Source organism: Otolemur garnettii, unplaced genomic scaffold (assembly GCF_000181295.1).
Source record: "Otolemur garnettii isolate 467f Iridium unplaced genomic scaffold, OtoGar3 scaffold00003, whole genome shotgun sequence".
In the NCBI taxonomy this organism is placed as follows: Eukaryota; Metazoa; Chordata; class Mammalia; order Primates; family Galagidae; genus Otolemur; species Otolemur garnettii.
The window spans coordinates 1,059,300-1,075,191 of record NW_003852398.1 but is presented as its reverse complement, the minus strand read 5'-3'; the positions used below and the strand labels follow the sequence as shown (position 1 = coordinate 1,075,191).

Sequence of the window (15,892 nt, the reverse complement as noted above, 5' to 3'; positions counted from 1 at the left end):
CTTACCTCAGCCTCCCAAGTAGCTGGGACTATAGGCACCTGCCACAATGCCCGGCTATTTTTTTGTTGCAGTTTGGCCGGGGCCAGGTTTGAACCTGCCACCCTTGGTTGCCATGGTGTTACAGCTCAAAGCAACCTCAAACTTTTGGGCTTAAGCAATTCTCTTGCCTCAGCCTCCCAAGTAGCTGAGACTACAAGTGCCCACCACAACACCCAGCTATTTTTTGTTGCAGTTGTCATTGTTGTTTAGCTGACCCAGGCTGGGATTGAACCCTCAGCGTGTGTGGCCAGTGCTGTAACCACTGTGTTATGGGCGCCAAGCCCATTTTATTAATTTTCTGAATGATTCTTTTATTTTCAATTTTATTTATTTCTGATTTAATTTTGGTTATTTCTTTTCTTCTACTAGGTTTGGGTTTGGATTGCTCTTCATTTTCCATTTCTTTAAGATGATTCCTGGCTCGGTGCCTGTAGCTCAGCCGATAGGACACCAGCCACATACACCAGAGCTGGTGGGTTCAAATCCAGCCCGGGACTGCTAAACAACGACAACTATACCCAACTATATACAGGCGGGCATTGTGGTGGGTGCCTGTAGTTCCAACCCCTTGGGAGGCTGAGGCAAGTGAATCACTTAAGCCCAAGAATTTGAGGTTGCTGTGAGCTGTAATGCCACAGCACTCTACCCAGGGCAACATAGTGAGACTCTATCTCAAATTAAAAAAAATGATTCCTTAGATTATTGATGTGCTCTCTTTCTCTTTTCAGATATAGGCATTTAATGTGATAAATTTTTATTCTTAGGACTGCTTTTGCAGAGTGTTCCACAGGTTTTGGTAGCTTGTATCTTCATTATTGTTATACTCAAGGAAGTTAATGATTTCCTTTTTTATCTTTTCCTTGACCCAACTATCATTCACCATAAGGTTGTTTAGTTTCCATGCCTTTGTGTGGGGATGACATTTTTTGTTGGATTTGAGTTCCACCTTTATTGCCTTGTGGTCTGAGAAGATACAAGGTATAATTTCAATTCTTTTGATTTTGTTGAGGTTTGATTACTGTCCAAGGATATGATCTGTTTTAGAGAATGTTCCCTGCGCCAACATGAAGAACATATATTATGTAGCTTTGGGATGGAGTGTTCTGTATATGTCTATTAGGCACAATTGTTTTAGGGTCACATTTAGGGCCCTTGTATCTTTGTTTAGTTTCTGTTTAGAGGATCTGTCCCACTCTATAAGAGGAATGTCAGAGTCCTCTGCTTTTATGGTATTACAAGATATCATATTGCTCACACTAATTAAGTCCTGTTTCAAAAATCTGGGAGCATTTAGTTTGGGTGCATAAATATTTAGAATTGAAATGTCTTCTTATTGTATTATTGCCTTGACCAAGATGAAGTGTCCATCTTTGTATTTTTTTTTACTTTAGTTGCTTTAAATCCATCTGAAAATAAGATTACAGCTTCTCCTTTCTTCTGATTTTCATTTGCATGAAAAATTATTTTACATCGCTTAACCCTGAGTTTTACTTTGTCCTTCAAGGCTAGATGTGTTTCCTGGAGGCAGCAAATGGAGATGGCTTATGCTTTTTTATCCAGTCAGCTAGCCTATGCCTCTTCAGTAGGGAATTGAAGCCATTAACATTTATTGAGATCATTGGTAAGTGTGGTAGAATTCTATTCATCTTATTTTGTGAAAGTCCATTGCTTAGTTTTATCTTTCACATCATTATGGAAGCTAGGTTTTGTCCTTTAATTTCTGGATGTTTAGTTTGCTGGTGATCCATGGTGATGGTCAGTGTGTAGAATAGGTGTAAATATTTCCTGTAAAGCTGGTCTTGTGGTGTATCAGTAAAAGATTTGATTTGTCTATCAGTTTAAAACTTAGCTTAGCAGGATATAGAATTCTGGACTGAAAATTGTTTTAAGTAGGTTAAAGGTAGATGACCATTCTCTTCTGTCTTGAAAATTTTTATTCATGAGAAGTCCATAGTCACTCTGATGGATTTGCCCCTATAAATCAATTGTTGCTTACTCCCGGCTACTTGCAGAATCTACTTTTTCATTTTGACTTTGGGCAAGTTCATGACAGTGTGTCTTGGAGAAGCTCTGTTTGAGTTCAGATAACCTGGGGTTCTATATCCCTCTGAAAAGAGTGTGTTGGAATCTTTGGTGCTACTTGGGAAATTTTCATTTATGAGATCCTCTAATAGGGCTTTCATTTGTCTGGGGCATTCTTCTTCCCTTCTGGGATACCTATTTGAACACTTTATGAAGTCCCATAATTCTCTCATTGAACATTCTGCTTTCTCTCTTTTTTTTCTGTCTCTTTAACTGCCTGTGTTAGCTCAAGATCTTTATGCTCTACCTCTGAGATTCTTTCTTCTGTGTCATCTACTCTGTTACTGATACTTAGTATTTTTAAGCAGGAAAAGACAAATCTGTATTTTTTTTCTTTTTTTATTGTTTGAGATTCATTGAAGGTACAAAGAATTAGGTCACACTGATTCCATTTGTTAGATAAAGTCTCCCTTATAATTGTGTCCCCCCCCACAAAGAGGTATGCTATACACCATGACCCCATCCCTCTTTCTCCCCCTCCCCACTTGTTATTGCTACTCTACTGCATCTTTAAATTCCTTGATTGCTCCAGTTCCTTAAACTCTACCATCTCCTTTCAGTTTTCTTCATATCGTTCATCTCTTATTTGAGTCTGTTCTTGTATTTCCTTTTGGTTATTTTCCACTAAGTAATTTCCTTCATTGTTTTTACCATCCATATTTTAAATTCCCTTTTTGTCATTTCTAATATTTCTTTATCAGTACAATCATCTGTAGTAACTATCTCATGATCCCTTGGGGGGGGGGGTGCTCCCTTCTGGTTTTTTATGTTGCCAGGATTTTTCTACTGTTTCTTCCTTATGCATGTTTTCTTTTTGTCTGTTTCCTTGCCCTACTTTCTCCTTTGATTTCCTCCTGCTCTTTAAGTTGCCATGCCTCTGACCTAAGGTGTTGAAGTTTCCTTTTGGTAATGGACTAAAAGGAAGAGAATGAAGAGCAAGAAGGGATAAAAGATTTAAAAAAAGAGAGAGAGAGAAAAGAGAAAGGAAAGGGGGGAGGTTAAAAAGGAAGATTGACAACAACAAAAAAAAAAAGCCACTGCACCCATACTGTTGATGGGTTTTAAATGGGAGAGACATGGTGATGTTGCATTTCAGCAGTTGCCTGTAGGAGGAGTTGAGTTCAGACCTTCAGCGACCTTTAAAGTATTTATGTTCAGTTCAACTAGCTATTGAGAGCGAGCAAAGGCAATGATACTATATGGCCTCAGATTGAGGCATTAGATTTCACCAAGCAATTCCTGTTCCAGGATGTTGACTCACCCTGAATCCTGCATCCTGCTTTGGTGCTACTGACAGTCATGTAACCATCTGTTGAGAGAAGTAGCAATGTAGCAGCAGTAGTATTGCCATCCCCAGTGCCCTAACATATCAATGGCAATGGTACCCAACCAGGTACCTTTGGGTCACTGGGAAGGTAGAACAATGTTCTAGGCTCATGAAACAGAGATTGTTTACATTACCTCTGCACTATAGCATCAGGCTTTGTTAACTGCATGATCTGCTGAGGAATAGAAATAGAGACAGAAAGTTTTCCGTTAATTAATCTTGTTAAAACTGACTTTTGGTTTTATAACCCTTATTATGTTATTTTCCACATCTGTTTTTAGGCTGATTACATATTGAATTAAGTTGTATATTCCTAGGCCCTAGCAGGGAAAGAAGGTTTGAATGTCTCTCTCCTACTTACCATGTTTCCCCGAAAATAAGACACTGTCTTATGTTTATTTTTTCTCAAGAAGACACACTAGGGCTTATTTTCAGGGGATGTCTTTTTTTTTTTATTTTTGGCCAGGGCTGGGTTTGAACCTGCCACCTCCAACATATGGGGCCAGCACCCTACTCCTTTGAGCCACAGGCACCACCCAGATGTCTTATTTTTATTAAGTATGATACAACAATCTATATTTATTCAAATATAGTTAAGTCATCTTCTTCTGGAACCTGACATGGAGAGCTGACCTTGTTGGTGGGGCTGGCGCTAGTGATGCGTGAACTCCTTTACCCTAGCCATTCACATGTGAGCAATAGGATGCCTGCGACCGTGGTTACCACTCGCACACCCGCACAAGTACGAGGCTTGGAGAAAGGAGGTATGGCAGATAGAAGGTATTCCAGTCTTCCTTACAGCTCCGTGCCGAAATGCATGGCATGGCTATGCAGATACGCTACATAGCCATGCCCATCACTAGGTCTTATTATCGGGGTAGGGCTTATATTTAACAAATGCATAGAAATCGTGCTAGGGTTTATTTTTTGTTAAATAAAAAATGGAAACATGGTAGCTGTATAATCCTTAGGTAACTAACCTAATCCCTGTGAACTCTAGTTTCCCCCTTAGTAGTGGAGATGATAATGCCTACTTTATAGAGTCATTGTGAAAATTCTCATGTGAAAGCTCTCAATACATCCTTAGTACATAGATTCTCTCATATTAACTTAACTTCTTATTTAAATTTTGTTGTAGATTATCTTGTATATTTGCTTTTTCAAAAAAAAGGTTTTTTGTTTATTTGTTTTCTTATTGTTGTTTGCAATTTTTGGCCAGGCTGGGTTTGAACCCGCCACCTCTGGTATATGGGGCTAGTGCCCTACTCCTTTGAGCCACAGGTGCCACCCCAAACAAAGGTTGGTTTTTAACTTTGTGACTTAAGGTTGGAAAATCTACTACTCCCCTGTCCTTCTTTTTTTTTTTTTTTTTTTTTTTAGACAGTCTCAAGTTGTTGCCCTAGGTAGAGTGCTGTGGTGTCACAGGTCACAGCAACCCCAGACGCTTGAGCTTAACTGATTCTCTTGCCTCAGCCTCCCAAGTTGCTGGGACTATAGGTGTCCCCCACAACACCCGGCTATTTTCTTTTTGCAATTGTCATTGTTGTTTTAGCTGGCCTGGGCTGGGTTCGAACCTGCCAGCCTCAGTGTATGTTGGCAGGGGTGGCCCTGTCCTTCTTAGACCAGAAAAAAATTTCTACTATGCTCTCAATTATGTGTGTATGTCATTTTGATTGATTTTTAAGGAGATACAGAAATTAACATCTTTGACAATCCCAAAATGTTAACCAAAGGAAATAAATTAATATTATGTTATATAAGATGTGCAAATTAACAGTGAAGTGAAATGTTAAACTAATTAATACTCCTAATGGCGCCTGTAGCTCAATGGGTAGCCTGGGCCAGCTAAACAAAAACAAAGACAGCTGCAACAACAACAATAATAAAAAAATAGCCAGGTGTTGTGGCAGGTGCCTGTAGTCCCAGCTACTTGGGAGGCTAAGGCAAGAGAAATTGCTCAAGCCCAAGAGTTTGAGGTTGCTGTGAGCTGTGACACCATGGCACTCTAACCAGGGTGACAGCTTGAGACTCTGTCTCAAAAAATAAATAAATAAACTAATATTCCTCTTTAAAAGTTAAAACTTAAATCTCAGATAAAGCTGAGACCCTCTGCTTAACCTCTTTTCACAATTCTTCAACAGGACTTTATTGACTTAACTAGAGAAACCAGACCAAGGGCAAAGGATCGCAGTGGACTCTGTGTGATTGACCTGACAACAACTGAAGAAGAAAACAGACCAATTGCCACTCTTGATTTGACTTTAGACCCTGTCACTCCTTCCCAGAAGGAGCCAACCAGTGTTCAGACATGTGCCAGCCTCTCTGGCAAAGAGGCGCTGGAAGGACACGTGGAAAGAAGCTCTCAACCTGTAACACAGAGAATCATTAACAATGATCCTGTGGATTTGGACTTGTTGGAAGAAAACACATATGAAGGTCCCCAACCCCCTATGTCTATCAGTGGAGACTCTGTTTACCCAGCAGAGCCGAATTGTAGCTCAAGCATGCTCAAAAGTGACCTCAGCTTCTTGGCAAGGCTACAGCTATCTTCAGATATTAGCTCCCTTTCCCCGACAAGCAATAATAGTAGCAGTAGCAATCAAAGGGCACCCTTGCCATGCCCACAGCAAGATGTGCCTTGCCCACTACAGGCCTTGCCATGCCCACTACAAGCCTTGCCATGTCCACTGAGAGCCTCTCCATGTCCACCACGAGCCTCTTCATGTCCACCTCGAGCCTTGTCATGCCCATCACAAACCATGCAGAGCCAGCTACATCCACCTCATCCTCCTCAAGATGTGCCATGCCCTCCTCAAGATGTGCCATGCCCTCTGCAGAATGTGCCAACCCCACCTCAAGATATATTATGGCATCCTCAGCACTTACTGAACCCACCTCAAGACTCTGTGGGCCTACCTCAAGATGTACCAGGCCCACCACCTCAAATCATGTTATACCCACAAAATGTGTCATACTCACAAGGCTTGCCACAGTCATCAGGAGACATGCCACAGTCACCAGGAGACATGCTGCAGTCACCAGGTGATGTGCTACAGTCAACAGATGTACCACAGTTACCAGGCAATGTGCCACAGTTACCAGGAAACATGCCACAGTCACCAACAGATGTACCACAGTTACCAGGCAATGTGCCACAGTTACCAGGAAACATGCCACAGTCACCAAGAAATGTGCCACTATCACCAGGAGATATGCCAAGCTTACTGGGAGACAGGCTACATTTGTCAGGAGACATGCCACACTCATCAGGGGACATGCCACACTCACCTGGATACATGCCTGGAGACTTTTCCCAGAACGATGTACAGAAAAGTGACACTCCTATGGATATCTCAAATCCATCCTCTCCAAGCTGTTCTGCCAGCCCACCATCTCCACAGTCTGAAACTTCCTTAGAGAAAGTTCCTTGGCTCTCTGTCATGGAAACCCCAGCCAGGAAAGAAATATCACTGTCAGAGCCAGTCAGCCCCAGGCCTGCCCAGGTACCAGCACAGACCATGTACAACAGACCATGCCTGCATAGGCTGAAGTACTTCCTACGGCCTCCAGTTCATCATCTCTTCTTCCAGACACTAATACCGGATAAAGATACAAGAGAGGTGAGCCAATATATCTCTCCCTAAGTATTAAGTATCCTAGCTATAGGCCTAAGGTTAAGAACAATATGATTGGAGTCTATGAATGAAAAGAAAAGCCAAGTATAAATGAAATGTTTATCTTTCTCCCATTCATGGAGACCATGCAGTGTAGAATCAGATGTGAGTTCAAATTTTAGCCCCACACTTAAAAACAGGCAGTGTAAGTCATTTTACCTTTCTGAGCCTTAGCTTTTCTATCCCATAAATGGAGGTGAAAACATACCTCCAGGGTCATTAATGAAGTAATATATGTAAAGTGCCCAAGTGTTTGACTCATCATAGGTCTTATTAAAATTCTTGTCAACTCCTGTCCCTTCCCCTTCCCAATTACATAAGACAGAAATCTCTGTCACTTCAGTGCCACTCCAAAATTATTACTTTCTGACTTTGGGAGGAAATTCAATTTTAAGACTTTAATCCCATTGGTCTTCATTGATCTGTGAGAGCTAAACTAGATATGTAGGGGGGGGGAAAAACTGTGGCTGGGAACAGTGGTTCACACCTGTAATCTCAGCACTTGGAGAGGCCAAAGTGGAAGATCACTCGAGTCCAAGAACTCAGACTAGCCTGGGCAATACTGAAAACTCCTCTCTAAAAAAACTTTTTTTTTTTTGAGACAGAATCTTTTTGTCCTGGGTAGAGTGCAATGATAATGTCACTAAGCAACCTCAAGTTCCTGGGTTTGAGGGATCCTCTTGCCTCAGCCTCCCAAGTAGCTGGAATTACAGGTGCCTGCCACCAAGCACAGCTAGTTTTTCTATTTTAGTGAGATGGGGTCTTATTCTTGCTCAGGCTGGTCTCAAACTTCTGACCTCAAGCAGTCCACCCACCTCAGTCTCCCAGAGTGCTAGGATTATAGGTGTGAGCCACCATACTTAGCAAATTAAACAGTCTCACTACGTCACCCTCAGTAGAGTACTATAGTCTCACAGCTCACAGCAACCTCAAACTCTTGGGCTTAAGCGATCTTCTTGCCTCAGCCTCCTGAGTAGCTGGGACTATAGTCGCCTGCCATAATGCCTGCTATATATATTTTTTGGGGCGGGGGGTGGGGGGGTTTGCAGTTGTCATTGTTGTTTAGCAGGCCTGGCCCAGGTTCCAACCCACCAGCTTTGGTGTATGTGGCTGGCGCCCTGCTCACTGAGCTACAGGTGCCAGGTTTTTTAAATTAGCCAAATGTGGTGGTAGATATATACCTATAGTCCTAGCTACTTGAAGGGCTCAGGCTGGAGAATCACTGAGCCCAGGAATTTGAGGTTACAGTGAGCCATGATCATGCCACTGTACTTCAGCCTAAGTGACAAAGTAAGACCCTGTCTTTATAAAAACAAAAAATTGTGTCTGAGTACCACAGTATAAAGTTTTTTTGTTGTCATTATCTACACCACATCCCCAATATTAAGAAGACTGGCTTGAAGTAGTTCAAAAAGCCAAGAAGTACGCTTTCCTTGTTTAAGCAATTAGGTGTCAGACATTCACATTGATTTGGCCTTGGAGAATGATTTTTTCCTCTGTTTTATAATAATTACTATGTCTTCTAATATATTTTATGTCTTTTCCCTCCACCTGACCACTAGCTCATTCTCTTTTTTTCCTGTGAATTTGCCTCAATTTAGTGACACATCTGTCTGTCATCAAGAGCACTGTTGGGGGTCTTGAGAATTGTCAAGGCTGTGGCACTTTGTAGGCATGACACCAACAGAGAAGGTGTCCCCATTCTGTGTACACATAGCTTGAAATACAAGTTGTTAATTAGACTACACAGAGCGGATTTTCTTCATCTTACTTCTTACCAACTTAAAGAACCTCAGCCACCTAGAATACATCTGTAAACTTTATCTGTCTCTCTAATAATTTCTTTGGGGTTTTTAATAAATACTGAAAAATATAAATAAACAATGGTCATTTTTCCCCAAAACTTCTTCAGCTGGTCCCCACTACTGGTCTTTACCAGCCATTGGCCTTAACTCCTCTGTGTCTCTGTTTCATTCTAAAATAAGAGTCATAATGCTCATATCATAGAGTTGTTAAAGGTAAATAAACACATAAAGCACATAGCCACCTTTCAGGTGCCATTAGTAGTACTGTATAAATAAACTTTATATAAGCTCTTCTTATCTCATTAAAATTTATTATAGATAAAATTTTTCTTTTTTATAAGTCGTGAAACATTTCAAATGCTTGGAAGACTTTGCTATCTTCAGCCTATTCTGGAACCTCTTGTTTTTTAAATGTACTATAGAAACCTATCCTAATTTTTTCCTTTCTGTCTCTACAGAACAAAGGTCAAAAATTAGAACCCATCCCTCATCGAAGACTAAGAATGGTGACAAACACCATTGAAGAAAATTTTCCCCTGGGGACTGTGCAATTTTTGATGGACTTTGTGTCACCCCAGCATTACCCACCCAGAGAAATTGTGGCTCACATCGTCCAGAAAATCCTGCTCAGTGGCTCTGAGACTGTGGATGTCCTAAAGGAAGCCTACATGCTTCTCATGAAAATTCAACAGTACGAATCATAACAGCTGGCTGTTGGCAAAACTTCTAGGGAACTTGGACTCAGGGCACAGTTTTTTCTTCCCTAAACTTAATTCAACTAACCATTAGGGAGAGTAATTTAGTATGTTATTGTTGTTTGGATTGTAAGTGATAGGAAATCCAATCCAATTTGGCTTTAATAGCTGATAAAAGAGAAAATAATGACTCATTTACTAGAAACCTAAGAATGAGATATGACTTGCTTTGATGTTCAGAAATGGTTTTCAGTACTCCTTTTCTACCTCTGCTTTGGTGCTGTTTTTAGGCTCCATGTGGTAGCCCTCTCAGCCTCAGGCTTTTATAACACTCCCAGTAGAAGACAGAGTCTGCTTCCCTCATAGTCACACAAGAGTTCTAAAAGTCTTATAAGATTTAATTGTCTTAACAGGAGACATTAACTCATCTTTGATTTAATCACTGTGAATTGAGGGGTAGAATATCATGATTGGCTCAATAAGTCATATGCTTTATCCTAGAATTCTGATAGGTAAAGCCAATTGGCTAAAAGTAATAAAGAGTTGGTTTCATGCAGTGCCTGTGGCTCAGTGAGTAGGGCACCAGCTCCATATACCCAGGGTGGTGGGTTCAAACCCGGCCCTGACCAAACTGTAACAACAACAAAAAAATAGCCGGACATTGTGGCAGGCGCCTGTAATCCCAGCTACTCGGGAGGCTGAGGCAAGAGAATCACCTAAGCCCAAGAGCTGGAGATTGCTGTGAGCTGTGATGCCACTGCACTCTACCAAGGGCAACAGAGTAAAACTCTGTCTCTGAAAAAAAGTAAAAAAATAAAGAGTTGGTTCTTCAAGACAAAATTAGAATACTAATGCTTCTCAAAAGGGGAGTAGATACAGGGTAGCAAAAAACAATGAAGTTCTGTTACCCTCAAGTTGATATGATATCAGAGGGTGGGCAAGAACACCGAGGACAGTGGAGGTTTCTTCCTTCTTTCATCTTCTAGATCCTATTCTTTATTCCACTGAATTCTCCAGAATTCTAATTGATGTCACTTAACTTTCAGGCTACATCCAGCCAATGCCAAGACTGTGGAGTGGGACTGGAAACTGCTTACCTATGTCATGGAGGAAGAGGTAACATAACAATTATCAGGATGTATCTTCTGCAAGGGAAGTTTTAAATATGAAGAAAAGTGACAGCAAATCTGGTAATAAAATCTATGCCATATTCCCTCCTGATACTCCCTCTCCCACTAAAAAATTCTTAGTGAAACGGTATGTGCCATCTCCCAATTCAAGATTGAGTCCATTCACTTATCCCTTTCCTTCTGAGATTTTATTAAAAATAACCGTAAGTGAATAGAGAAAGTTATAAATTCTTGGCTATAAAAATAAGAGTAAAGACAGTAGATTTGCATGAAGATTTGGAAGACCTAAAGAAAATGTAAGAATGATGGCTAATAAAGCTGGACAAAAAAAGCTACAGACTAGAATATATGTAAAAGAGTCTATAGCCAAGGAGGGAGGACATCTTCCCTTTAGAACACCAAAGAGGTTTTGGACTCCAAAACATAGCATGTAGTAGAAGTCAAGAGATGGGCTATAAATGGATTTTTATTGAAAGTCTATAAATGAAGCAATCAAATGCTTTATTCTTTTTTTTGGAAACAGAGTCTCATTATGTCACCTTTGGTAAAGTGCCATGGCATCACAGCTTACAGCAACCTCAAACTCCTGGGTTTGATCAATTCTTTTGCCTTAGCTTCCCAAGTAGCTGGGACTACAGGTGCCCTCCACAACGCCCAGCTGTTTTTTTGTTGTAGTTGTCATTGTTGTTTTTAACAGGTCTGGCCAGGTTCAAACCCACCAGCCCCAGTGTATATGGCCAGAGCCCTAACCACTGAGTTATGGGCACTGAGCTCAAATGCTTTATTCTTGAACACAGAAAATTCAGTAGACAGGTTACATACACTTTAGGAAAATGTCAGAAGATTCATCGTCTAAAGAAGTTGAATGTACCATCTGTAATAAACAAAGATAGCTAGTATAGAGTTGGAACTCTAGGAAAAAAGTCTTCCACATTCTGAACTTCAGTTATCTCCAAGCTTAATTGCCAGATTGCCAGCTTTTTGTCTGCTAACCCTAAAGCAGTTAGATAAAACAAATCATTTTCAAGTTAAAATTCTTTACTCATGGCTCAGTCCCTGTAGCTCAGCAGCTAGAGCGCCAGCCACATACACCAGAGTTGGCAGGTTCAAATCCAGCCCGGGCCTGCCAAATGGCAATGACAACTACAACCAAAAAATAGCTGTACATTGTGGCAGGTGCCTGTAATCCCAGCTACTTGGGAGGCAGAGACAATCCCTTAAGCCCAAGAGTTAGAGGTTGCTGTGAGCTGTGACGCTACAGCACTCTACCAAGGGCAACATAGCAAGACTCTATCTCAAAAAAAAAAAAAAAGAATTCTTTACTCAGCCAAACTGTTAAATGTGAAGGTAGAATACAAACATTTCCAGATGACCACTGCACAGTAGCCCCAGTGACAAATCAAGACCCCCATCTTAAAAAAAAAAAAAACTGCTGCCAAGGATGTAGAGATATTGTAACCCAGGCACTCCTGGTAAAGTAGTATAATTGCTATGGAAAATAGTATGGCAGTTTCTCAACAGAATTATCATATGATCCAATAATCGCACCTCTGGGTATATATGCAAGCAAATTGAAAGCACATTCTCAAAAGATATTTACATACCTTTGTTAATAGTAGCATTATTCACAGTAGCCAAAAGATATAAGCAACCCAAATATCCATAGTCAGAAGAATGGATTAAAAATATATGGTATATTCCTGCAAGGGGGATGTTAATTCTGTGTTAAGAAGTAAAGAAATTCTGGCTCAGCGCCTGTGGCTCAAGCGGCTAAGGCGCCAGCCACATACACCTAAGGTGGCAGGTTCGAATCCCCAGCCCGGGCCCGCCAAACAACAATGATGGCTGCAACCAAAAAATGGCCAGGCGTTGTGGCGGGCGCCTGTGGTCCCAGCTACTTGGGAGGCTGAGGCAGGAGACTCTCTTGAGCCCAGGAGTTGGAGGTTGCTGTGAGCTGTGATGCCATGGCACTCTACCCAGGGAGATAGCTTGAGGCTCCGTCTCAAAAAAAGAAATAAAGAAATTCTGTCACATTCCACAACATGGATGACCCCATAGGATACTACTAAATGAAATATGCCAGTCTCTAAGGGACAAATATTATGTGGTTCTACTTACATGAAGTTTCAATAGTAGTTAAATTCATAGAAATAGAAAGTAGTATAATGGTTACCAGGCACTTAAGAGAGTGAGAAGTGGGAAGTTGTTGGTCAGTAGATACAAGGTTTTGGAAGATGAAAAGTTATGGAGACTTTTGGACATCTATGAGTATACTTCACACTACTGGACTCTACACTGAACTTGGTAACTTATATGTTATTTTTTTAACCATAATTTGAAAAAAAATATTTAAAGAAAATAGCAAATGTTGCCAAGAATGTAGAGGACGTAAGTCTCATACATTGCTGGTGGGAAACAGTGAAGTTAAACATAAATTTATCATTTAACCTGTCTATTCCACTTCTAGATATAAACCCTAGAGAAATGAAAACATGTCAACGAAAGACTTGCATGTAAATGTTCGTGATAGCATTATTCCTAGTAGCTAAAAAGTAGAAATAAGTCAAATGTCCATCAACTGGTGAATGAATAAACAAAATGGAATTCTATTTAATAATAAAAAGGAATGAGCTATTGATATAAGCTATCACATAGACAAACATTAAGCTGGGGGAAGGAGCAAGATGGCCTACTCAAGGCACATTTTGCCAGAAGCTCCTGTCCAGTAGGAGAAAAGTTGGACTGAAGCAAACTCAGAGAAGTCAAAACTGGGGAGTTGAGCACAAGAAGAAATCAAGGTGCAAATAATCCCCACTAAGACAAGATGAGAGGGAGAGAAAGAGGAAGAAAGGTAACAGAGATCAAGTACAAAGCAACTAGACTGAAGGCGCCTAGTGCTGAAGAGAACAGGAGACCCCTTCCCCAACCAGGAGGCCCGCTGTGGGCTTTCTGTAAGCAAGCAGGGAATAAAGAACCTCTTACATCACCGCATGAGAGACAGCCAGTTCGCCTGCACCTGGAAATTTCGACTTCTGAGTCCCCATCCTGCCTAGCACAAAAGTGAATAAATATTCTCTCTATAGTCCTGAGCCCACAGCCCATCCTCCCTGCTTTCTGGTTGTCTAATGGATTAACCCCTTGCAGAGGCTGGTGTGTTTGGTTAGTTCTCTGAGAGTCCTGGGCATTGTGTGAGCTGCTGAAGCATACAACACCCTGCTCCCTGCTGCAAGAGGAAACAGTGGCACAGCAGTTCTAACTTTGACCTAGTGAGATGTGGTCTCTCAAGGCTCTCACACCTGCTGGAGGGGACCTTTCCCCTGACCTCTGAAGAATGACTACCTGGTGTCTATGCCTGGGAACCCTAGCAATTTGGAGAGAGACAGGCCTAGCCTCAGCGACCCACACTGAGAAGGTCTAGGAACCAGACAGCCTCCTCATGGATGATGGCTGCATTTTATCCAGTCCACAGTCAGACTCTGGGCGGGGAAGGACTGCAGCTTCCCTGAACTTGTTAGTCTGAAGGTTGCCAGTGCTGCCAGGGTGAGTTCAATTGGGACCCTCAGTCAAAACTTTCTGCAGATTCTTTTTTTTTTTCTTTTGAGACAGAGTCTCGCTTTATCACCCATAGTAGAATGCCATTGTGTCATAGTTCACAGCAACCTCAAACTCTTGGGCTCAAGTGATTCTTTAGCTTCAGCCTCCTGAGTAGCAGGGACTACAGGTGCCTGCCACAATGCCCATCTATTTTTAAAGATGAGGTCTTGCTCTGACTCAGGCTGGTCTCAAACCAGTGAGCTCAGGCAATCCACCTGTCTCGGCCTCCCAGATTGCTAGGATTACAGGTGTGAGCTACCACACCCGGCCTTCTGAAGATTCTTATTCACCACCCACCACTGGCTAGGGCTGCAGGTTTGCTCCTAATTTGAATTTGCCTGAACAAGAGGGGATAGCATCATGAGGGGTGGGAATAGTGGGTCTATTCGTGAATTCCCCTCCTCCAGCTTTCACTGGCAGGGTGCACCACAGCTGTTCAAATATTTGTACAGCAGAAACTCCAGCAAAATACTGCTGCTCTTTTAAACTGGGTGGAGGACAAGCTGACACCAGGACAGAGTTGTTTTGTGCTATCTAAGCAAGTCAGGCCCTCAGAGACTCTGGCTGCAGCCCTGAAAGGGAGCTTAGCAAGGCATGGAAGTAGGGCCACAAGCACAAGCTCCACTCATTAGCAAAGGAGTGGTTACCTTCAGTTCCTGGGGCCTACAGATCTGGTCTCACCCTACCAGTTTTAGTTGCCAAATAGGTCTGCCCAGTGTTCCCTACTGGTCCACAATAAGATTATCTCTCAATATCTATTTAGGGACAACCTAACATTTCAAGTAAAAATTAATATAGGCTGGGCACGGTGGCTCAAGCCTATAATGCTGGCACTCTGGGAGACCAAGGCAAGTGGATTGCCTGAGCTCACAGGTTTGAGACCAGCCTGAGCCAGAGTGAGACCCTGTCTCTAAAAAAGTAGCTAGGCATTGTGGCAGGCACCTGTAGTCCCAGCTACTTGAGAGGCTGAGGCAAGAGTATCACTTAAGCCCAAGAGTTTGTGGTTGCTGTGACAATGAGGCCACAGCACTCTACTGAGGGCAACAAAGTGAGACTCTGTCTCAAAAAATTAATTAATTAAAAATTAAAAACTATATAATAAGGGAAGAAAGCTGAAAATACTCATGGGGAGGGACCAGTAGAAGTATTTTGGCAACATGAAAAATCAGAGCAGATCAACTCCACCAAGAGATTACAAGGGAGAGACAGCAGAAAATACCATCAATAGAGAAATTGCTGAAATGTCAGAAATAGAATTCAAAATATGGATAACAAATAAGATGAATGGAATTGAGGAGAAGGTGAGAATAGAAATCCAAAGAATAATCTAAAAATTGTCTCAAAAAATTAGTGAATTTAAAAAGACAAAGCCACTAAGGTTCTGGACATAATTAGAAAAAATAGAGTTTAAGGAAATGAAAGAGGCATTTGAGGAGCTTTGAAACACAGCAGAGACTATCAGTATAGAGTAGAATATGGAGAAGAAAGAATTTCTTTTTCTTTTTTTTTTTTTTTTAAGACAGAGCCTCAAGCTCTGGGTAGAGTG

At 41.5% G+C, this 15,892-nt stretch overlaps 1 protein-coding gene across 1 annotated transcript in view; it reads left to right on the top strand.

The window, feature by feature from the left end:
• Window positions 1–15,892, top strand: part of SIMC1 (SUMO interacting motifs containing 1) — a 67,541-nt gene that overhangs the window by 15,912 nt on the left and 35,737 nt on the right. The window contains exons 2-5 of the mRNA XM_023515130.1: window positions 5,590–6,490; window positions 6,575–7,068; window positions 9,386–9,618; window positions 10,669–10,738. Coding sequence (XP_023370898.1) covers window positions 5,590–6,490; window positions 6,575–7,068; window positions 9,386–9,618; window positions 10,669–10,738 — 1,698 coding nt within the window. The remainder of the gene's footprint in view (window positions 1–5,589; window positions 6,491–6,574; window positions 7,069–9,385; window positions 9,619–10,668; window positions 10,739–15,892) is intronic.